Here is a 25,483-nt window from a genome sequence, read left to right as displayed (position 1 = left end):
GTATCAGGTCTGGCCTAACAGGAAACAATCCAACGAAGCCGGTTTGAACCCCAACATCTCGCGTTAAAGGCTTCTTATTTTCTGCACACTCCGCATTGTCATCCAAAGCCTGTTGCAGTTGCTTTTCTAATACTTTATTCCGACGTTCCAGTTCATGCACTTTGGCTAAAAAGCAGCGGAAACGCAAATTCAGAGTTTTGAGGACGCTGATGTTGGATCCCAGGTCGTTACGCAGGGCCGTGGCGGCAGGAGGAGGTGGAGACACCCGGTGAAGATAGTTACCCAGGTGTAGATACGGTGTTCCCGGAGGTGGTAAAGCGCCCAGGTCAAACCCATCTTGCCCGAAGCCACCCGTGTGTTCGCTCAAGAAAAGGCCCGCTGGATCGGTCCAGTGGCCCGATGACGCGGAGTCCGCGAAGCCCGTCACCTGGTTCTGCTGGAACGAATACACGTTCTCCCCCAATACAGGATTCATTCTAGTATGAGAAAATCTAAAATGCTCAAAGTCCGGCATGAACACTGATTTAACTATGTGCCTTCAAAGATGATCCTCCGAAGTTAATAAACTGAAGAAACACTTGTCCGATTCAGTAGGACCAAATGAATGAATCCGATTAACACCCTTTAAATTATATGACAGTCTATTAATGTAACATAAGAACGCGTTACGCGTATTTGCATGCTATTTGTTATACCAATACCTTAACAGACGTAGTTTGTTTTCTTAGTGAGGATTAAACGCGTCTTCGTAGCGGAACAGCCAGGCTCCAGAGCAGAGATAAACATGAAAGGAGCAACTGCGGCTCCTTCTTACCGTGATTAGTTAGTATAAGCGCCTCACTCGCGCGCATCGCGACAGTTTATCCAGTTTTCTTGACTTCAACGTGTATAGTTTAATCGATGAGATAAAAAAAGACATTTAAACCCAGGGACTGTTACGTTATATTTTATTGTGAAATATTTAAGCTCACCATTTTGAATGTGCGTTTGTAGGTTTCTGGGATTTACGGTAGCGTAGGTGCACCCTTAAAGTCACTGACTGTGATTGGCAACAACAGTGTGATACAAATCGTGACGGAGAGCGTGGATATTATCTATTTATGCACACACGTACGGGTTTCTTCAACTATAGACACTTTCGGCAATGTGGACCTTCAGAAAAGTAGAAAATTAATAAATTTAGCTGTTTTGAAACACACTTTTTGTTTGAATGTTTCCACCACAGTGTTATTTTCACAACATATCGAATTAGGCCTATGTAGGCCTATATGTTGGTCGAATTACACATGTATGGAATAAAATAGCTTATCTTAGCTGTAATTTCATAATTACATTATACATAGCATAATATTTTCTTACTGTTTCCATAGTTTGTGAAAATTATAGTTGATTTGAAATGACAGAATATAAAATCTGCTCACAAAAACAGTTACTCATATTTCATCTCAAGTATGGTCTTCACTGACAGTTTTGTCTCCTTGGTAACTAAGCACACTAACTTTTGAGAGAAAAGGGTACTTTTATAAAAGATTTTCATAGTATAAAACTGAAACTCTGAGTCTGGGACCAGGGTAAAGCTATACAATCTATGTTTAATCTATATAAATCTATATATGATCCTGGGTTTCTATGCAGTGAAAAAGTTCTCCAAATATAATTTTACAATAGAATACATCCAAAGCATATGTTTCACATTATTTATTAGTAAGAAGACAGTAAAGCTTTATTCAACACTGTTTACAAAGTCTTTTACAGTTGAATAGAAGAACAAGCAGCACTCAGAAAAGCATAAACAGAGGACTTCATTGTGTGGCACTGCAATCTCACCCTCATTATCATATCCATCTTGAACATGACATCACAGTAATTAGTAAACAGAGTTTTATTTTTAACAGGTTAACAATGCAGGGCAGACTGGTAAAAAAAAATGTTGGTGTTTGTCCATACGGTCCCTGTGAAAATTAACCATTGGGGAAAAAAAATCACATTTTCATTTAGGCAACTCAGTCAAATGCATATGTAAACACATGTAATACATATATATATATTAATCTATATTGGGGGCACAGTTTACAGGTGGATCAGCCTACTGGGAATTCTCTCAGTGCTCCAGATGGCCAATCTTCCACCGTCTTCGCAAAGCAACAGCTGGTTATACTTACCTTCTTAACCTCCTCACACTCATCTTAGTGTAGAGAGAGATAGGTCGGTAAATGAAAGAGCAGTATTACGATAAATAATTGACTTTTTGCTCTTAGGACAAAATAAAAAAAGAGATTTTCTTAAGTGGGTTCTATGATAGAAAATAAGTAGTTCAGATACAGTGACTCATCAACATCACAGCTAGCCCTAACACATAATGACATGCTGTGTGAAGTGATCTGGGATGACAAGAGGGGAGATGAAGGGATGATTATAGGCCCACTGGCAGCTCCATGACAATCCTGTCATCACGTCAAATATCAAGAAAATCAAGAGTCATAGTTATCAAGAGTCATTATGCAAACAATTAGAAGTTAAACATGTATAATCACTATAATGGAGAGTGAATAGCACTTGCTAAATGTGATTGTAAGATAATAATGTCTGTTGGTTGACCAGAGTAAGTATTCAAACATGAAAAGAAACATAAATGAGTTCCAGCCACTCCAGCATGACTCAGTGGATGTGATAGGCCTATACAGTACTGGTCAAAAAATTTGGATTTATAATGTTTTTGAAAGAATGCTCAGTAAAACAGTAATATTGTGAAATATTATCACAATTTAAAATAACTCTTTTCTATTTGAATATTTTCTAAAATGTAATTTATTGATGGCAAAGCTGAATTTTCAGCATCATTACTCCAGTCTTCAGTGTCACATGATCCTTCAGAAATCATTCTAATATGCTGATTTGCTGCTCAATTATACTTTGTTAGTGCTCGGTCATTAATACTGTTTCTTATTATTATTAATGTTGAAAACAGTTTTTGAGGCATAATATTTTTGTGGAAACTGCTATTTTTTCAGGATCCTTTGATGAATAGAAAGTTCAATGAACAGCATTTATTTGAAATATAAATCTTTTGTAACATTATAAATGTCTTTACTGTTATTTTTGATAAGTTTCTTTCTTTCTCTCTTTATTTTTTTCTTTCCACACCCCAAACTTTTTACTGTATTTTTGATGAAATAAATGCTTGAAAAAACAAAAAAACATAATTATTTCAAACTTTTGACTGGTAGAGTAGACCTATCTGTCTGTTAGCTGGAGTGCACATAGTCATAAATATTGCACTGAAGAAAGTTCTTCCATAAATTATACTGATTCCATTCACACAGCATTTATTATGTGTCCATATACTCACTGAGCTGTGGGATGACTTTGCCCAAAGCCTTGGCAGTCCCCGTGGAGGTTAGAATGATGTTCTGTCTGGCATCTTGCTCATCCTCACAGCTCAATAAATAAGAAATGCAGTTTTTTTTTTCTGTCAAGCACACTCCTTACAGAAGATCAATGTGTCCAATATGCATGCAGCCAGTGAACGTTTTCACTTTTTGAAAGTACATCATTTTAACTGCGTACGTACTGAAATTATTTAATTGAATTCATTTATTTAGTTCTAGTTAAAGTAATGTGTAGAAAGTTTGCAGGTAATAAACACAATGCCATTTCCACTGAGTGTCACTAGGCGGCAACAACAACAACTAATGACGCTCTCTGCAGGCAGCCACACCTCTATTTAAAGTGCATAAGCTGTTTATGCTATCATGCAGTGTATTTCCAAATTTAGTAATGTATTTGTTTTACTTTCAACAGTATGTGTTATCAAAACGATTTACAATAAAGGACTTAATTCTATGGAGGCACTTTAGCAGTACCAGGAGGACCATAAGCAGTAAGGGTAGCATCACTGCAGCACTATGCACAATGTGGATCTCTTACAAGTGAGAGGGCGCTTCTAGTGGTTTGTATGAGAACTGCAATGCAGTATCACACTATCGTGGACTTACCTTTACTGGGCAATTACTTTATAGATATTTCAGAGGCTTTGCCACCATATACTACACTACCGTTCAATTTTTTTTCTTTGAAAGAAATTAATACTTTTATTCAGCGAGGATGCATTAAATAAATCAAAATGATACTGAAACATTTATAATGTTGCAAAAGATTTATATTTGACATAAATGCTGTTATTTTATTAAACTTTCTATTCATCAAAGAATCCTGAAAGAAACGTATCTCGGTTTCCACAAAACTGTTAAGCAGCACAACTGTTTTCAATATTGATAATAATAAGAAATGTTACTTGAGCACTGAATCATCATATTAGAATGATTTCTGAAGAATCATGTGACACTGAAGACTGGAGTAATGATGCTGAAAATTCAGCTTTTATATATATATATATATATATATATATATATATACTTAAATGGACTTAAATGTAATATTTAAAATTTCTCAGTTTTCAGGCTATCAGTGGTTCTGATTTTTGTTCTATTTAACTTCCATATATTAAAGTTTATATTAACCCTCATGCACTGTTCGATTCCTGGTTACAGCCTGTCTGGGTCAATACAATTCCACAAAAAACACACAATGAAAACAAACAAACAAAAAAAAACATACAATCATGTACAAATAATTAACTTTTAATATCAATACTTTTCACACATTACAAAGAATAATTATCTGAATTTATGATTTATAAAAATGTTTTTAACCATTATTTTTAAGACTGCCCCTCCCCCACACCTGTGGGACACTTGCCATTATACAACTTGAGTTGAACATGTTATTTTATTTTTCTTTCCTACTATGGTATTCAATGGGGGGAGAGATCTGCTTGGTTACAAACATTCTTCCAAATATCTTCCTTTGTGTTCAGCAGATCAAAGAAATTTATACAGGTTTGGAACAACTTGAGGACGAATAAATGATGACAGAATTTTCATTTTTGGGTGAACTATCCCTTTAAGTCTGTGCTCTGAAGTATTCAAGATTTTTAACAATTTAAGTTGGAAAAGTCATTTTCAAGTCTATGCTCAGACAGTTAACAGGTAAAACAACTTTTTATTTTCACAAACGTTGAAAATAAAAAGTTGTTAAACTCAGCAAGACACTGAAAAGACACAGTTGAAAAGTTCTGACAAAGAAGTATTTTGTATTTTGGGTCTGTAGTTGCTTTTGAATAGCTGTCTATATGGGTCAAATTGACCCATGAACCGTAAGAATGTATAAAATTTCTGTATGCACATTTCACAACACATGAGCGTGTTGAAACATTGCATGCATGTTCATGACCCTAAATGAGAAAAAGTCACAAAATTGCAAGAAAAACAATGTAGGTTTGATAGTATTTCAGATAGATTGAAAAAAGAAATGGTAGTTCATTTTTACCAAATGTGGCTGACACAATTTTTTTTTTGTATTGAAATAAGTGGGAGAAAGCTAATTTTTTAGCTTCATAGGGTAGTAAAAAATAACAAAATATAACCAAAAAATGTTATTATTTTGGGTCTGTATAGTTGCTTTAGTACATTAAAACACACGGGTCAAATTGACCCATGAACACAATAGTAATTTTGTGTGTACATGTCAAAACCAACCCGATCACACGGCAATTCGTATTTTACGAGGTGGCTAATTTATACGAATTCGTAAGACCTCACACGTACAAATTAGTATGTTTTTTGCTAAATCGTACGTATTTTACGAGTTGCCAAATTCGTATGAATTCGTACCCCTAACCCCGCCCCTAAACCTAACCATCACTGGGGTTTAGGCAAGTCGTATGAATTCGTACGAATTAGCCACCTCGTAAAATACGTACGAATTGGTCGTGAGATAGTGTTGGTCAAAACACATCAGCGTGTTGAAACCTTGCATGCATGTTCATGACCCTAAATGAGAAAGAGTCATAGAAAAAAAATATAGGTTAACTGATGTTTCCGACAACTCAAAAATCAAAACGGGTCAAATTGACCCGCAACAGTACATAAGGATTAACACTTCTTTACTAACATTTCTACTTCTGAGATGACTTGAAATATTTTACACTACGTTCATGACACTTTTCTGACCATAACATTAAAAAACACCAGAAAGTAGTGGTTAAACGGATCGTTGTTGATCTGTGATCCGTACGGACCAAGCCCCACGGTTCGGCACGCATGTGATTCGCGGATCAATTGCAAGTTTAACCGCAACAGAGTGAAAGGCTTATCATTTGTACGTGTTTTGTCTTGCTAGTTTACACATTAAATAGATATAAAACCATTCCAGCGCTAGAAGAGGCAAAAGAGGATTTAATTCGGTATCGCACGCCACGCTGTTATCGGTGCGCACAGACGCACATACTTACAAGGCTCGTGCACACACAGAGAGAAGCGCGTTTCAGATAGCTCGCAAACTCCAAATTGATTTCTCTTTCGCGTCCTCAATGCACTTGGATGGACACATACACGCATTATGTAAGTCAAAATACCCCTCTTGGAAAGTATTCTCGTAAACACATTCGGTTATGTCTTAATTGAACGAGGTGAGAATTCGGATGTGTATTCCCCCCCGAACCATGAGTTTTGTGATCCGTTGAACCACTACCAGAAAGAATGAAATAATGACCAAAAGACACAATGATGCTTTCAGAATCAGGCATTGTTCATTTAGCATGGAAGACACCAGACCCAATATCTGACATTAGTACAGTACTCTAGAATATCAGGAACAATCAAATCACAAAGCAACATCACAAAGGCAAAAAACACATGACACAAACCCTTCATCGTACACCAGACAATATAATCAATTAGAACCGGCAAAGCACAGTGTAGCACCAGGTTATCAACTGTTTGCATTGTGTGACACACCTGTGATTGCTTTATTAAAACAACCGAATCTTAAATACAAGTTGATATCAACACATTTGATTCTGACATCTCGCAAAAAGTATCATACTGCTTTAACGACGTCAACACAATGACTGGAAACCATTGTAAGCTCTACTGTGTATTTCACGCATTTAACCAAACCAATCATCTTTAATATATTCATAAGCACCAAAATCCAGTCGCAAAGAACCCCGCTGCTTAACTCACAGCAATACTAGAGTTAATTCATAGGTTACAAAAGAAAATGCATTTAAATAATGACCAGGTGTCAGAGCGATTCAAATGAACGTTACATGCTGTGTTAATGCTTTTCAACAGTCTGGAATACGACCGAGTCAATACGATCTAAGTAGTGTGTAACCATAAGCACCATAAAAAAGCCTGCATTGAGATCTACAGTTGTGGAATGGACCTGAAGTGAAGAAGTGGTCTTCAAGTGCAGGAATTGTGAATGTAAGACAAAGACACAATAGTGGAAAGGCTCTGTACTGAGTGTGAGTAAAAATCAAGTTAAATGATCCCAGTGAGCAGCTATTTTTTTTTTTTGTAATTGCTGGTTTGTCATATAAACATCTCAGATCTGGTGAGGTATGTTGATATAACTCTTGCCCTTTTATGCATATTGAAATGAGGAAATAAGTTAAGGATCGGTTTCAAGCCTGTTCTGGGACCTGTTATGCAAAAACTGAGACTAGTAGGAAACTATCCTATATTAGAAACCATCTGAGAAGGATACTGACATTTAGCAATTATCCAGTCTGTAATTAAAACCGTAAAAAAGAACTGTTGATATGCTCCCTGACTGTTTTGACTGTTGAGTTCATGTGTTTAAAATGAGCTTTAAAAAAGACAATCCAAATAAACAAACCCAAAATATAAGAATATAAAATAATGCAGAACCAAAAATACTCCATAACAAAAAGTCATCTTCATTACTGAACACATAAATTAAAAACTAAACCTCCTTCATCTTCCCCCATCATCTCTTCTTACTGTCTGGCTGAGAGAGGGATGTGAAGATGGAAAAGAGGACGACAAGCACCAGATTAAGCAGAGAGTGGATCTATATTAGTGTCTATGGAGGGCCTTAAAAACACTTTCAACCCTTGCGTCTGCCTCTACCTCCCTCTCTGTGAATTCTTTTGTATGTTCATTTTTTCTTCCGCTCCTGTGAACATCTTGGGCAGTACCTGATGCAGAAGGAAAATGAGGCACATGTTGAAATATACAAGTAAATTCACTAAAGCAGTTATTCAGTATTGCTTTATTTAGTGAGTTACTTCAGACTAAAATGTCTATTTTTATACTGATGTCATTGAATTGCATCAGTTTCAGGGCAAAATCACATGACTACTAACCATTTCCCCCTGGGCTTGGTGGTCAGACCCACACAGGCAAAGTGGAACCACTCGATAGAACACTAAAGAAAGAGAAACATGTTTAATATGAGCATATTAACTCTAAATATAAATGTATAGGAATTGGCTGTAATATAACATTGAAATCAAGGAATGTAGTTTAAGGTACACAGGGCTTCAGACAAAATCTATTAAAGGATTAGTTCACTTCTGAATGAAAATTTGTTGATAATTTACTCACCCCCATGTCATCCAAGATGTTCATATCTTTCTTTCTCTTCAGTCAAAAAGAAATTAAGGTTTTTGATGAAAACATTCCAGGATTATTCTTCTTATAGTGGACTTCAATGGCCTCCAAACGGTTGAAGGTCAAAATTACAGTTTCAGTGCAGCTTCAAAGGGCTTTAAACGATACCAGACGAGGAATAAGGGTCTTATCTAGCGAAACGATCGGTCATTTTCGAAAAAAATACAACTGTATATGCTTTATATAAACAAACGTTCGCCTTCTAAGTGCCTCCGCCAAAACCGCATTTCCGCATTCTCCAAAATGCTTACGCTGTATGTCCTACGCCTTCCCTATTCAACTTACGGAACGAACGCAGCGCCAGTTACATTTTTTCCGTAAGTAGAATAGGGAAGGCGTAGGACATACAGCGTAAGCATTTTGGAGAATGCGGAAATGCGGTTTTGGCGGAGGCACTTAGAAGGCTAACGTTTGTTTATATAAAACATATACAGTTGTATTTTTTTCGAAAATGACCGATCGTTTCGGTAGATAAGACCCTTATTTCTGGTCTGGTATCGTTTAAATCCCTTTGAAGCTGCACTGAAACTGTAATTTTGACGTTTGGAGGCCACTGAAGTCCACTATAAGGAGAATAATCCTGGAATGTTTTCATCAAAAACCTTAATTTCTTTTCGACTGAAGAAGGAAGGACATGGACATCTTGGATGACATGGGGGTGAGTAAATTATCAGGAAAATTTTATTTGAAAGTGGACTAATCCTTTAAGGAGCCATTGGCTCCTAAAAAAAAAAAACAAAATAAAAAAAAAAGGTGCTAATTTTTTTTTTTTAAGTGCCACATAAGAATAAACACGTGTTTTCATTTTTTTTAAAAACACTTAATTTGAGTCATACTGTCATGTATTTACATTTGCCCTCCTTTTACAGCATCAGCTTGGACTAAGGTTCACTTAAAGTGAGAACTGAACGGCCTCTCCTGTATATACAGTCACAAATAATTGTTCTGTACACAGAATGTGAGCCAGTGTCAGGGACAATAATTATGTCAGCACCACATGGCCACTGAGTGTAGTTTGGCCTCCTCCTCAATGCATAAATGTTGTCATATGTCTTGCACACACCCAGTCTATTTTTCTTTGTTAGTAATATCTGAGAGGAGGCAGCTATTCACATTCAAATAGGCGATGTTAAATTTTATTTTTAGCTCCTTCCATTCTTTATCATGATGTAGACAAAAGGTTATTTAAAAATATAATAAATATGTAATATAGTGCATATATTTAACAAAATGCACCTCTCTGTAGTTATTTTTTTCTAGCTGACTAAGTTTATGGACACTGCATGGCTATTGTGAGGTAAATTACATGACATATTGTTCTCAAGAGGTTTTATTGACGTCTTTCCAAGGTTGAAACACTGATACGTTTAAGTAAGTTGTACTGTATCTTTCAACATACCTCTGATGTACATTAATATTTTTCTTGTGCTATAACTAGTAGTAAAGAGGAAGAGATGATCGGTTTACATGCCGCTTGAAATGATGTGCTACAGGGATCTGTCACGACACATTAAAGAGCCAGAATTTAATAGCTGAGACATTGTTTATTAAAAGTAACATATTAAAAGTAACAAATCACAAAGCTTATTGCGATTATTATGGCAGGTGCACTACAAATAATGCGAAGTTCACGCAGAAACCGAAAACAGCATAGACTAAACTAAAAGATCTTGAGAATGAGATTCGATATCAGTATTGATTAAAAATGAGAATTGTTAACGATACTGTTAGTGTCTGCACAGTTAACATGTTTACCTGTTGTAGTTTATCCACAATGTGTGCAATGTCTGCATTTTTACGTGGGTGTTCATTTATTGATAAGGAAAGATCATCCTCTGTGTCTCTGTCGTTTTCTATCTCTCATGCTGGCACAACTGGAGCCTGCTTTTTTATTAGCAGGTGCTCTTTCAGCGTTGGTGTTTGACAGAGATGAGGACTGTTTGAAAAAGTCTGATATTTTTTGTTTTGGAGTGTCTATTTACACTAAGTGCAAATAGCCTGTCTTGTTGGCAAAGGCTATTTACATTAACTCCGCCCACCAATGTCTGATTGGGCCACACAAGATTAGAAAAGACGTGCACGTTTAAACGTCTGCAGTGGCATAGGCAGTAGGGAGTATGGCGCGTGGAAGTAGCTTTTGATGCGTTCGAACCGAGTTTGAACCCCCCTTCTGCTGAACTTGCTTTTCTCCCTTTTCCTATCAAATATCAGATTGGAAAGGCATTTATTTTCAATAAAAATGTAGAAAATATTTGAAAAGTAGAAATAAAGTGCATAACGAGTGTTTAATAATAAAGTATTTAACGGGTAGGGTTAGGGGTAGGTGTAGGGGGGGCTTTATTGTCCAAATAAGGCGGCATCCATTCAATAATTTTAATAAACAGTAATTTACACTCTACATTATTATTGCATCCTGTTAATGTACAACAATACTGAGGTGCAAATTGTATCTGCCAATATTTATAAGTAGCCTATAAATAGCAACTATTTGCACTTATTACAAAGAACTGCTACTTTTATAGTGTAAATAGAATATATCGCTATTTTCACTTAGTGTAAATATCCGCTGCCTTTTTGTTTTGATATGTTTTTCTGACGCAAAAAGCTGATCCTCACTTTCCCTGTGCGTATTTTTCACTGAAACAGTGATGTGCACCATCTCATTTACTATGTCAGCACAAAAAAAGATTTGATAGGCTACTCATCATAGACCACGCAGGGCATTACATGCAAATTTTTAAATCATAACATGTAAATTTATATTGTCGCCAGTGGTGTACTCATCAAAAATATAACTCGCAACTCAATATTTTTGGTCGCAAATGTGACCGTTTTTGGTGCAGTCTGGAGCCCTGGTACATGACTAGATATTTAACCTCCATTTTAACTTTTAATAGTGAAATAAATATAATCAAATAATAAAATAAATAAATATCTATATGTAAGCAATAAGATATGAGAGGCTGTGAGTGTGTTGGGGAAAAAGACTCACGTCTGTATTGTCACAGCCAATCATCTCCCCATATGAAACCTGGTGGCAGAGGCAATAGGTGGGCTCGTTGGGGTCCACTGGCATGTCCAACACATCCGAGGGGTGCACGTTCCCAAAGTTCACAGCCGGGGTTGAAAACTCAGAGCTGGAAGGTAAAAGAAACTAGTAAATCGGAATTCCATTTTTTCCACTTCTGAGTCTTAATACAATTTTATTATATTTTGGAATGGTGCTTTTTTTTTTTGGTGCATTTTGCCTCTTTTATTGATAGACTGTAGGACAAACTGCTAACCCTTTGGTATTTCTAAACATTAAAAATGTATTTCAAAACAACTTCTTAAATATTTTAGTACATGTTGGGAGGCTCCAGTTCCTATCTCCTTTGAAATCTATTCAACATCACAAACAGTCTATGACTTGCAGTCTAAGCAAATCTCTATTAAAAGATGAAAAATAAAACAAAACTTGTCCTTTCTGTGGCACATACAAAAAAGCTATAAAAGTTTGGGGTCTGTAAGATTTTTTTTAAATGTTTTTGAAAGAAGTCTCTTTGCTTCTGCATTTATTTGAAACCCAAAAATTCAGTAAAAACAGTCATATTTTGAAATATTTTTACAATTTCAAATAACCGTTTTAACTGTAACTAGTAATTTATTTCTGTGGTGGCAAAGCTGAATTTTCAGCATCATTACTCCAGTCTTCAGTGTCACATGATCCTTCAGAAATCATTCTAATATACTGATTTGCTGCTCAAGAAACAGTTCTTATTATCAATGCTGAAAACTGATTGTGCTGCTTAATATTTTTGTGGAAACAGCGATACATTTTTTTCAGGATTCTCTGACAAATAGAAAGTTCTAAAGAAGAGCATTTATTTGAAATAGAATAGAAATAGTCTTTACTGTCACTTTTGATCAATTTAACTGTCCTTGCTAAATAAAAGCTTCATGAAGCTTCGAAGCTTTACGAATCTTTTGTTTTGAATCAGTGTTTCGGAGCGCCAAAGTCATGTGATTCAGTAAACAAGGCTTCGTTACATCATAAGTGTTTCGAAATTTCAATGGTTCACGTGACTTTGGCAGTTTGATACACGCTTCGAACCACAAGCTTCATGAAGCAGTGTTTTGAAATCCCTCATCACTAGATATTGTTAAATAAAGTCGTTATTTTGTTTTTTTCACAAAAAGTATTCTCGTCACTTCATAACATTAAGGATGAACCACTGTAGTCACATGAACTGTTTTAAATATGTCTTTAGTAGCTTTCTGGGTGTTTGAAAGTGTAAATTAACTTGCTTTCAATGCAGGCCTTACTGAGCCATCGGATTTTATCAAAAATATTTTACGGGTGTGGAACGACAAGAGGGTGAGTAATTAATGACAGAAAATATTTATTTTGGGTGAAATAACCCTTTAACTTCTTTCAAAAAAACAAAATAAAACCTTTGAATAGTAGTATTTATGTAGTGTACAAAGCAGAAATGTTTAATTACAAAGGCAAACCAGTTGGAAAAGCATTGTTTCTGCAATTCTATTTGGTGTCATAAGCAGCACAAAAATGACACTTTAATTATACAAACAGAATTTTCATAGAGAATGTGTGTGATTCTCACCTTTGCGTGAGTTTGACCTTCTTCTGTCCACTCTTGGAGCTGCAGTCATCGTCAGAGTTCTTCACCTTTGACCTAGTGCGAGTCACCTCCTTCTTCTTGGGTCCTCGATGATCACCTTCAAACAATAAACAACCATCAGAAACACTGTTGATGTACAGAGATTCACACAGGAGATGTGCAAGTGCCAGAACAGCACTAACAGACATAAGCACCTATCCAAAGCACAACACTCACTCTTGTTGCCCTTGCTGGAGGTAGAGTCGTAATCGGTGCTTTCTATCTGTTTCTCTTTGAGGTCGGCCTCAAAGCGAGCCAGGTCTGTATCCAACCTTCGGATATGCTTATCCACCTAAAAGCATAGAATAAATGAAGTGTGACACATCATATGGAGATATAAAGCAACTAAATGTACATTATAAAAACATTTTACCATATATTTAATATTCACTATCATTTAACAGTTTGGGTCGATTCGATTTAAAAAAAAAAAAATGTTTTTGATAGAAGTCTCTTATGCTCACCAAGGCTGCTATTATTTGATCAAAAAAATACAGTAAAATCAGTAATATTGTGAAATATTATCACAATTTAAAATAACTCTTTTCTATTTTAACATATTTTAAAATGTAATTTATTCCTGTGATGCAAAAGCTGAATTTTCAGCATCATTACTCCAGTCTTCAGTGTCACATGATCTTTCAGAAATCATTCTAATATGCTGATTTGCTGCTCAAGGCACATTTCTTATTATTATTAAAACGTTTTTGTGCTGCTTAATATTTTTGTGGAAACTGTGATACTTTTTTCAGGATTTTTTGATCAGTGGAAAGTTCAAAAGAACAACTTTTATTTGAAACATTTATTTTTGTATAATTATAAATGTCTTTCCAGCCACTTTTGATCACTTTAATGCATCCTTGCTGAATAAAACTATTAATTTATTAAAAAAAGGTAGTGTACATTTATATTAAAATGTAATATATAAACAGAATTTGCAGTAGTTAATAATAGTTCACTTGCAAGGAGTAAATGCAAATTCACACTAACCATCTCATAGGTTTGCATCGCAAGCTGGACCTTGTCATCTCCAAACTCCTTGCACTTCCCATAAGACTGCTGGATTTGTCTTAACAGCGAGAGCTTCTGTTCGGAGGACAACGTCCGAGCGTTAGCTGTGTATTCACGAGCCAGAGAATCAATCTGCCCTTTCAGATCTACAGAAAGAAGAAATGTAAAGGTTACACTTTAGTTTAAGATGCCCATGTTACAATGTAATTATACAAATTAGTACTGAGTAATATTAATAAACAACATGCCCTTACTATATGATTAGGTTTGGTTTAGGGCTAGTTGTTTGTAATTTTGCAATTTACTGTTATGCAATTATGTAATTTACTGTTATTGCTGTAGTAAGTACATGTAAGATGTGTAACGGACACTGCAAAATAACCACTTCAGAAGAGATTTACTATTCCACACAATCAGTCACGAAATATAAACATGTAGTATCGACATAAAGATATTATTCTATATTACTGTATTGATTTAGAGGCAGGTCTACAGTGTAGACTCACCCTCTGTCCTCTGGTCCAGATCTCGCATCAGCTGGAAGTTCCTTTGCAGTTCAAAAGGCAGATTCTCTATGCCTAAACAGATCAAATGACATATAAATCTTCTACACTAATATCAAGACCATAAATAGATCCACAAGGCTCTGCGCATTTGAAAACCAGCACTACAGTAAACGATTTCCATCAGTATGAGCGCAAGCGAACTCGATTGTGCTGAAACACTGCATTCAATGCTTGACACTGAGCTTTTTTGTTTCCTGATATTTATTTACATTATTTAATTGTTTAAATAGCAGCAACATTACATTGTCACATTTATCGGCACCGCACCAACCAAACTTATCAACAAAACCATCATTCACATCATAACACTGTTTACATATACCGTTAGCCCGTTAGCTTCAGAGCCCAATAACCGTACTAATGTCTTATTAGCGCTGTTTTATATCGTTGCGCGATCGTTTTATTGTAAATTGTGTATGTAGGTGAAACGTGCAGACATGCTGAACACTGTGAACTCGGAAGATGTTTATTTATGGGGATGAATATCGAAACAAAGACAATAGTCTTACTGTCCAAATAGTGCTCTAGATACATTCCAGCCGCCATCTTGACAAACACAAATAAAGGTTCTTCCGGTATCACCGGAAGGGGGGCTACGAGGGGGAAGGGTCATGAGTAGGGGGTGTCTGTTGACCCCTTTCATCTACTTGAAAGTATGATGAAACAGAATGATAAAAATCCTCTTTGGATGTTCAGAGATATGGTAAATAGCAAAATCTAAAAGATACCAGAACTAACTTAATCATTTTGAACATTTTTTGAGAGTATGAGATACACTTAGCAAAAGAGTAGGGTGATATCAACAGTCTGTGGTCGTCATTGTTTGATTCTCCTTTTTGTGATGGGCCATACATTTTCAATAGGAGACAGATCTGGACTGCAAGCACATCCACTCTGTAGAATGTGTACGAAACCACTCTGTTTTAGCACGTGCAGAATGAGGCATGGCATTGTCTTGCTTCCCAGGAAAGATGCCATCTTGATGGGAGTATGTCTTTGTCCAATCCCAATATTCTCCTCCATGTCAATGGTACCGTCACACATATGCAAGTCACCCATGCCATTTGCACTGATGCACCCCCATACCATGACAGATGTTTGCTTGCACCTGCGGCTGATGCAAGTCTGGACGATCCCTTTCGTCTCTGGGACTGAGAACTTGATGTCCATTTTTTCCCAAAAACAAGCTGAAACGTGGACTCATCTGACCACAGCACACATTTCTGTCTTTTGGACCATCTGAGATGAGCTCAGGCCCATCATCTCTGCATAGAATTGAGGTAAAGCTTTCTCCTTGCGTATCATAGATTAAAGTTGCATTTCTTCATTGGCAGACTGTGTTAAGTGCCAACGGTTTTACAAAGTACTCCCGAGCCCATGTGGCTATATATATATATACACAGTAGCATGATGGTTTCTAATGCAGTGCCATGCATCTGAGGGCTTGAAGGTCACGCACAGTCAACAGAGGTTTCCTGCCTTGCCATAGACAGCCTGAGATTCCCTGAATCTTTTCACATTATTATGTAAGGAAAATGGTGAAAGACCTAAATTCTTTGCAATCTTTCACTGAGAAATGTGATTTTTGAATTGTTTGACAATTCTCTCATGAAATGGCACAAAGTGTTGAGCCATGACCCATCTTTGCTTGCAAAGACCGAGCCTTTGGTGGATCTTCCGTTTATACCCAATCACGATACCCTCACCATACCAATTCACTTGCTAATTGTGGACTGTTTCAAAACTGTTTAACTTGGATATAATCTTTTTTTTGCCTTCCAAATTTTTTGGAGTGTGTTGCAGCCATCAAAATCAAAATTTGTTTATATTTACAAAATACTATTAAGTTGGCCAGTGAAAACATTGGAAATCCTTTCTTACTTTTGTCAGTTAAATAAAGGTTCAAGAGAATGAACAAATCACAGATTCTTATTTTTATTGCATTTTACAAAATGTCCCAACTTTTCTGGAAACGGGGTTGTAATTAATTTCTAGCTACTAATTACATTTTCAACTGTGTAATTTGATTACTGTACTAATTACTTTCTAAATCACATATCAACCTCGACCAGTTGAACAATACAAGGATAGACATGAAATTGCTCTTTTAATATTTTTAAATAAATATAAAATTGCAATTATTTTTGAAATTATTCTTCTCCCTATTTAAAGTTATAAGGTTACATTAAAACCATACATTTTAACATTAGATGTCAAATTCTGATATTAAATCCACTATTGTTTTATAAAATGTATAATTGTTCTATAGTCTGCACAGTGTTTAATGCAATTACATCAAAAGTAACTAATTAAATTACAGAAAAAATAAAAGTAATCCCTCACTTTTTCAAGGGTATATGATATTATATTAAATATCAAAGGATTTTGTGTCTTTTTGTTAAGGAGGAATTTGTGAATACATTAAAGTTTGTTAAAAAAAAAAAAAAGTATTTTTAAGTGAAAAGATAAAATTAGACTCTTGAGGTAAGATGCCCTGACTGTGAATTGGCACAGAAGGCACCGAGTGGCATGTTGCTACTTATTATTGCTTTTTTAAATATTTATTGTAATTCTTGGGGTTATTATTATTCAACAATCCCATGAGTTAGATGTACATTAATTTGCTATTCAGTAAAACCTATAGGCAAGTTGAGTGAAATCATTTAGTTTAAATGAATAGTGTTCAATTAAAATATGGGCAGTTAAATTATTATATTTCTATACCTGTCCATAAGAATAAATTTACCTTTCAGATGAATCTCTTTTACTGCTGCTATTTCTGTCATCAGTTATTCTATTATTCCAGTAGGGGCCATCTTGAAAAATAAATAATATGAGAACTAAACTAGCAAATTTTTCTATGTACTAATCAGGGCTCGAAATTATTTTTTTTTACTTGGTAGCACTGGTGCTCTCAACTTCAAAAAGTTAGGAGCACTACAACTAAAAAGCCTTGTCATTCGCTTGTCCGAATAAAAATGTTGTTTGTTTGGAAAAAATAGGATTCTTGTGTTGTAAATATAATTTATTCTGAAGCAATAAGTGTTCACTCAGCTTTGACATTTAAATTGGCATATTTGTGATATTTACTCTGAGGGCTTTTTTTTTTTTTTTTTTTAACCTTTATAAAGGGCTTTTTCCTCTAATCTTATTAAATTTATGCTTCATCTTTCATTTTAAATTCTTAAATTGATCTGTAAATTTAATTAGAATCAGAAGACATAGAGCTTTTACCAGTCAAATTAAATAATTGGCTACACTGAAAAATTACAACGGAATTAAGTAGGCTAATGTTATGAGATTGTTTTAATTTTTTTTTAATATACAAATAAGAAATGTTGGAAAGACTGATACTTTTAAACATAAAAACTAAAACGACAGTAGATGGCGGCAGGTGACCGTCTTTAGGAGAGAGTCATTCATTCAAACGATTCGTTCAAACGGATGATTCATTCAAGAATGAGGCGGTTGTTGATGAATGGGTCATTGAATTTGACTCAACCGATTCATTCAAAATGCTGAATCATTCAGTAATGAAAACACGATTGTGTTGTCATGAAATGCGCATGGTTCTGCTGTGATCTTTGTTTGGAACTATTTTCGCTGCTGAAATAGAACAAAAACAGCCACTATTGCGTCTAAAATGTGAGTGATTTAATTTTAACTACTTTTTACGGTTTATTGAACTGTTATGGAACCAGTGTTACATTTTAAATCGTGATGGTTTTATTCGGGATTTTCAGGAAAACTGTAGGCCTACTCTTGATCGTGTAATGTTGCTTAACTGTATCATATGTTTTAAATATAAAAACTCAAGTGTTAATGTCGAGCCCTGTTTAACGTTTTTTTTTCATCATCTCTCTTCAGGTCTTTATATTTTGCGCGAAAGTTAGCTCCCTGTCACGTGACAACGGAGCGCCGCGAAAGGGAGTGAATGACTGCTAATATTAACCAAACTAAAATCTGCTTTAAACTTAAGAACGTAATGATGAAGTTTAATTGGTTGTGACAGAACGGTGGACCGGTTACTGCATCAGTTCACAACAGGCACATGCAGTAATACAGCGAACATTTTGTAGAGAAATTAAAACAGGTCGCACCTCAACAATTATTTGCACTCGCACAAATGCTCCCAAATATATTTTAAGGTCGCAAACATTAAATTTAGAGAGCATATGAGACTAAAATGGTCGCAATTTCGAGCCTTGCTAATAGTACATTGGCTGATGCATCATAATCCTGCACAAGCTAAAATGTCTTATCTAAAAATGTAACAATTTAAAAGTAATTGCTCGTTGTTAAGGGGACCATATTTCCCCATATTCCCAACTGTGGTCATGTGACAACATGTGGCATACTGCTTTAGTTGCATAGCTTCACTAGGGTACTTTTTTTAAATGCATACAGTATGCAGTAAGCAGTATGCTAATATTCCAATCTGAACACAGCCCTTTAGGACTATAGTGTATATCAAAAGTGTCAACAAAAAAAAAAATTTCTGGGTTTAGGACATTTTTATGTCACACAGGACCTTAATGGTTCCCTCTCATCATAGGGCCTGAATCAATTTTTTTCCCTCAGATTTGTCAAAATCAGATTGTTTTAGTGTTGTTCATGACCTTACTATAATCATCTATTCCCTATTGGTATCATAATAGCTTTTCCTGGCATGTAGTCTGTAGTTTTCACCAGAAGAGGGCAATAGTCAATAGTCTTCAAACTGTTTAGCAGGAGAACCTGGAGATTGAGCTCCAGGGAGTATCGTTACATAGCCAGACTCTCCCAGTACAGTCATTATCCCAATAAACACATAACAGAAGTGAAGATGACAGCCAGACTACAGTACAGCAGTTAAGATTTGAAATTGTGTTGGGCAGTATGAAGAGGATACTCAATCTCATTTAAGCAAGAGCTGGCACAATATGTCACCCCACAGGACTGCCAAAAGAACATCATTTCTCCTGCTTTCCCAATCGAGGTGCATGTCTAAACAGGCTTCCTCTTTATTTTAAAATCGCTTGGCCTTGTATTCGCATATATTTTCAGGACTTTGTCTGGTAAGCATGCCACTGTGAATCAGCTGTGCTGCCGAATCATGTTTTCTAAAATAGCAGTAGATGAGCGTAATTAAGATCTAGCAAGATTATTACTTGCAAAGTACAATTTAAGACGCCGTTATTTGCTTGCTGATTTGTTTCTGCTTTTTTCTCTCTAAGTACTTTCCATTTTTAAAGCACTTTTTTAAACCTAAGCAGGCACAGAATACCGATAATAACACCCACGTATCATATGAAGTATTAAGGGAGGACTCTCTGTTTAGCGAGTGTTGTCAGTGGTCTCCCTCAAGGAGAAATTACTGTGGCAATGCTAATAAGCATTTATGCTCCCTTGAGTAAATTAAGAAGGGAGAAGACAAGCACTCTTTCCTAGACAGAGTAGTAATCGCAATGCCCATGGCTCTCATTTAGGGTAGCATGCCATCAAATTATTTGAGTGACTTGATTTCCACCGTTATTACTGCTTGAAACTATCAGGGGACGCAAAACACTGGTTACGAGAAATACTTTATTTTGTGAATGTTTCTCCCCCCCCCCCCCCCTCTTGAGCAAATGAAGATCCAAAGCAACAAGCTAATCATTGAGCTGAACTGTGAAATGTGCTGGTATGTATTTATATGTAGAAGTATTCAAAACACCTCAAGTAGAAATTACATTAGCAGGCCAGAAATTTTAATATAATACTTTTAATCAGACATTTTGCTCACATTGTTCATTATATTATATTATACACTGCTCAAAAAATTTAAAGGAAAATTTTTTAATCAGAGAATAGCATCAAGTCAGTTAAACTCCTGGGATATTGATCTGGTCAGTTAAGTAGCAGAGGGGGTTGTTAATCAGTTTCAGCTGCTTTGGTATTAATGAAATTAACAACTGGTGCACTAGATGGGCAACAATGAGACGACCCCCAAAACAGGAATGGTTTTACAGGTGGAGGCCACTGACATTTCTTTCCCTACTCATCTTTTCTGACTGTTTTTCACTAGTTTTGCATTTGGCTAGGGTCAGTGTCACTACTGGTAGCATGAAGCAATACCTGGACGCTACAGAGGTTGCACAGGCAGTCCAACTCCTCCAGGATGGCACATCAATACATGCCATTGCCAGAAGGTTTGCTCTGTCTCCCAGCACAGTCTCAAGAGCATGGAGGAGATTCCAGGAGATAGGCAGTTACTCTAGGAGAGCTGGACAGGGCCGTAGAAGGTCCTTAACCCATCAGCAGGACCGGTATCTGCTCCTTTGTGCAAGGAGGAACGGGATGAGCACTGCCAGAGCCCTACAAAATGACCTCCAGCAGGCCACTGGTGTGAATGTCTCTGACCAAACAATCAGAAACAGACTTCATGAGGGTGGCCGACGTCCTCTAGTGGGCCCTGTGCTCACTGCCTGGCACCGTGGAGCTCGATCGGCATTTGCCATTGAACACCAGAATGGGCAGTCTGCCACTGGCGCCCTGTGCTTTTTACAGATGAGAGCAGGTTCACCCTGAGCACTTGCCAGACGTGAAAAGGTCTGGAGAAGCCGCGGAGAATGTTATGCTGCCTGTAATGTCGTTCAACATGACCGGTTTGGTTGTGGGTCAGAGATGGTTGTGGGTCTGGGGAGGCATATTCATGGAGGGACGCACAGACCTCTAAAGGCTAGACAATGGCATCCTGACTGCCATTAGGTATCGGGATGAAATCCTCAGACCCATTGTCAGACCCTACGCTGGTGCAGCGGATCCTGGGTTCCTCCTGGTGCACGGCAATGCCCGGCCTCATGTGGTGAGAGTATGCAGGCAGTTCCTGGAGGATGAAGGAATTGATACTATTGACCTAAATCCAATAGAACACCTCTGGGACATTATGTTTCGGTCCATCTGACATCCACAGGTTGCACCTCAGACTGTCCAGGAGCTCAGTGATGCCCTGGTCCAGATCTGTGAGGAAATACCCCAGGACACCACCCGTCGTCTCATTAGGAGAATGCCCTGACGTTGTCAGGCATGCATACAAGCACGTGGGGACCATACAATCTACCATTTTGAATTTCAGCAAAATGGACTAGCCTGCTGCATTATTTTTTCACTTTGACTTTCGGGGTGTCTTTGAATTCAGTCCTCTGTAGGTTGATAATTTTCATTTCCATCAAACGATGTGGCATCCTTTCGTTCCTAACACATTACCCAGTCCATATCAGTATAGATATCAAGCATGATATTTTCCCCCACTGAGATCTCATGTGTTTTCTAAGTGTTCCTTTAATTTTTTTTGAGCAGTGTATATTATATTATATTATATTATATTATATTATACTCTTATCAGCCACTTTATTAGGTACATCTGTTCAATTGCACGTTAACGCAAATATCTGATCAGCCAATCACATAATAGCAACTCAATGCATTTAGGAATATAGACATGGGCAAGACGATCTGCTGAAGTTCAAACTGAACATCAGAATGGGGAAGAAAGATGATTTAAGTGGATTTGAACATGGCATGGATGTTGGTACCAGATGGGCTAGTCTGAGTATTTCAGAAACTGCTAATCTACTGGGATTTTCACACACAGCCCTCTCTAGGGTTTACAGAGAATGGTCCGAAAAAGAGAAAATATTCTGTGAAAATGTCTTGTTGATGCAAAAGGTCAAAGGAGAATGACCAGACTAATTTGAGCTGATAGAAAGGCAACAGTAACTCAATAACCACTCGTTACAACCGAGGTCTGCAGAAGAGCTTCTCTGAACGACAACATGTCAAACCTTGAAGCAGATGGGCTACAGTAGCAGAAGACATACCAGGTGCCACTCCTGTCAGCTAAGAACAGAAACTGAGGCTACAATTTGCACAGGCTCTCCAAAATTGGACAATAGAAGATTGAAAAAATGTTGTCTGGTCTGATGAGTCTCAATTCCTGTTGTGACATTCAGTAGGGTCAGAATTTGGCGTAAACAACCTGAGAGCATGGATCCATCCTGCCTGTATCAAAGGTTCATGCTGGTGCTGGTGGTGTAATGGTGTTAGGGATATTTTCTTAGTACCAATTGAGCATTGTTTAAATGCCACAGCCTACCTGAGTATTGTTGCTGACCATGTCCATCCCTTTATGACCACAGTGTATCCATCTTCCAATGGTTACTTCCAGCAGGATTCCAGCAGCCATGTCACAAAGCTCAAATCATCTCAAATTGGTTTCTTGAACATGACAATGAGTTCACTAAACTCAAATGGCCTCCACAGTCACCAAACCTCAACCCAAGAGAGCACCTTTGGGATGTGGTGGAATGGGAGATTCACATCATGGATATGCAACTGACAAATCTGCAGCAACTGTGTCATGCTTTCATGTCAATATGGACCAAAATTTATGCGGAATGTTTCCAGCACCTTGTTGAATCTAAGTGACGAACAATTAAGGCAGTTCTTAAGGCAAAAGGGGGTCCAATCCGATACCAGCAAGGTGTACCTACTAAAGAATCACATAAAGTTACATTTAACTTTCTGAGATTCAGCCAAACAGGTGTTTTAGGGCACATGCAGGTGGCCGTACATGCATGGCCATTTCCCAGGAGGTTATAAGGCTTCAGAAGTTTAACACTTTACACAAACTGACCTTTTGAAGCAAACCCATTTGTAGATCAAGTAGACTATAGAGCCCTTGCACAGGGACAAAGCGACAGGGCTGCGAGCTCTGGGTGATTCACATTCTCCGTGGGCCAAAGAAATGTTCAGAGTGAATAAAACCCAGCTGAATTACTTTGGTCTAACATGGAGTTATTGATCGTGGCCAAGGGCAGTAGAGCTGGGCCGGAGCCTGGCTCTCTGTCTGAATTAGAGGTCTGTCGGCACAGCGCAGGGCTGATGTACTCACACTGTGCAAATGTAGAGGGAAGAAATCGGATTTGCAGCGGCTGTACTGCAGTTTGCTATGGGAATTGTTAAGAGCATTTTGCCCCATCATCATGCCTTCTATAGCACATTGCAAGGTCAGTACATGTTCAGTGCTATTTATAGTTATGCAATTAACATGACAGTATGTGGCAAGCATATATTGTAGCCTAAAAACATGCAACAGCAATGTTAAGTTAAATGACAGCATGCAACCCTAAATTTATAGATGGTGCATATACAGTTATATATATACTAAGATGATTTGTTACACTCACACATATAAAAATATGCAAGAGAGGCATAGGAAGTCCCAGCCTCAAAGTGAATTTGATGTCACTCACTGCTTTGAAAATGAGAGATAGGGTGGAGAAAGGGAGGGAGAATGAGAAAGAGAGAGTGAGAAAAGGATGACTCACCCTTTGAGAGAGCCTCGATCCTGTAACTTCAGGCAAGCTGTTGAGCGCATAAATAAATGATGATATGGTGTCCCAATGTTGGTTTTGTGATGTCAGGATGAGCCTTCTCCCTCCCTCTTCCTCTCTATTTATCTCCCTCAGTGTCAGGTATACGCCTCCTTTTTTGAGTTAGGGAAAGTTGAGGCATTGATTCGTGTAGAGTCATTTATATAGTGCGACATGTCGACACTTTGGGTGTCTGAATGTATGAAGCAGCTAGTATGTTGATGTGCTATCAATGGTGTTTTGACTGTCTAACGATTGTGTTGAGTAAGACCTATATTAAATTAACTTGCTAACAAGGTTTGTTGCTAAATAATTGTAGAGTTGATAAGTATACTTTGGCCATCCGTGTTCCGCAACGGTCCGCACACTGTCCATGTGATGTCATTTTTGTCATCGGGAGGGTCAATTTTTGGCTGCATCCGAAATTGCATACTTCCCTACTATGTAGGCAAAAAACAGTATATGATAAAAGAAGTAGGCCTATGTCTAAAAGAGTAGGCAAAAAGTACTCGGATGACATAATACTTCCAGCGAGATTCTGAAGTGTGCATATGTACACTACTATCCCATGAGACCACGAGAGAGGATTTGTGAATGGCAGTGAATTGACCTTTTTTACAGTCTATGGAATTGACGCACCGCAACTGACGCTGGTAGGTCACATGATAATGACAGCATGGTGAATGTAGTAGGCTACATCCAGATTACATTCATTCTACACACATTCATACTATAAAGAACATACTTTTTAGTGGTCATGAAGTAAATACTTTAGTAATTACAAAATAAGTACCTACACAAGAGAGTATGTTATTTCGGACACTTTGTGTCCGCGCGAACGGTGAGCATACAACAGCGTATGCGCAAGTGACTTGAGCGCTTGAAAAATAGATAGTGCGCATGTGCCAAACACGTCTTTCCTCGTTCATGGCCAAAGGAATTTACTTTGGGCCTGTCCAAATACCCAGGCTGCATCCAAAAACTCAGGCAGCTGACTTGTTGCCTTGCTGCCCTATCAGGCAATGACCCATCAGGCAGTGTTTGCGCAAGAAGGCACCTCACGTAACTGATTTCGGCCAGACTTCTGAGGCAGCGTAACAGCTTAATGATCTACAGCAAAATAGCACAAGCTTTGGTGAGAACTAAAAAAATATTACAATAGTAACTTCTCTCTACAAATGACATCAAAAGTGGAAAACAATGGTAAAAAAAACACGTACATTTACACACAAACTGACAACAAACCGCAACTTTCAGATGCCATCTTTATTTTTTTAGCTCCACTGTTACAGAATGGAAAGAACAGG

At 37.2% G+C, this 25,483-nt stretch overlaps 3 protein-coding genes across 6 annotated transcripts in view; 1 reads left to right on the top strand and 2 right to left on the bottom strand.

The window, feature by feature from the left end:
- Positions 1-819, bottom strand: part of iffo1a (intermediate filament family orphan 1a) — a 13,737-nt gene extending 12,918 nt beyond the window's left edge. Inside the window, exon 1 of the mRNA XM_051873604.1 lies at positions 1-819. This exon is cut by the window's left edge and continues 463 nt beyond it. Coding sequence (XP_051729564.1) covers positions 1-514 — 514 coding nt within the window. The 5' untranslated portion in view covers positions 515-819.
- Positions 820-6,627: 5,808 nt separating this feature from the next.
- On the bottom strand, positions 6,628-24,200 carry ing4 (inhibitor of growth family, member 4). 2 transcript variants are annotated; one of them, XM_051872697.1, is made up of 8 exons: positions 24,132-24,200; positions 14,722-14,793; positions 14,195-14,361; positions 13,382-13,496; positions 13,148-13,262; positions 11,536-11,680; positions 8,237-8,298; positions 6,628-8,068 (listed from the first exon to the last, which is right to left on the bottom strand). In XM_051872697.1, exons 2-8 carry the CDS (start codon positions 14,747-14,749, stop codon positions 8,029-8,031), a joined length of 672 nt encoding a protein of 223 aa, XP_051728657.1. In that variant the 5' UTR covers positions 14,750-14,793; positions 24,132-24,200; the 3' UTR covers positions 6,628-8,028. The 2 variants fall into 2 exon arrangements, with proteins under 2 accessions (XP_051728657.1, XP_051728656.1); XM_051872696.1 differs by lacking the exon at positions 24,132-24,200 and adding an exon at positions 15,291-15,384.
- fam131ba (family with sequence similarity 131 member Ba) overlaps positions 18,308-25,483 on the top strand; it is a 42,548-nt gene continuing 35,372 nt past the window's right edge. The window contains exon 1 of one of the 3 annotated variants that reach the window (XM_051872695.1): positions 18,308-18,426. The gene's annotated coding sequence lies outside the window, so the exon portion shown is untranslated. The remainder of the gene's footprint in view (positions 18,427-25,483) is intronic. The other 2 variants (XM_051872690.1, XM_051872689.1) reach the window with 2 other exon arrangements.

This window comes from Ctenopharyngodon idella, chromosome 19 (genome assembly GCF_019924925.1).
Source record: "Ctenopharyngodon idella isolate HZGC_01 chromosome 19, HZGC01, whole genome shotgun sequence".
Classification (NCBI taxonomy): Eukaryota; Metazoa; Chordata; class Actinopteri; order Cypriniformes; family Xenocyprididae; genus Ctenopharyngodon; species Ctenopharyngodon idella.
The sequence above is the reverse complement of the archived record's forward strand: the minus strand, read 5'-3'. Positions and strand labels throughout refer to the sequence as shown.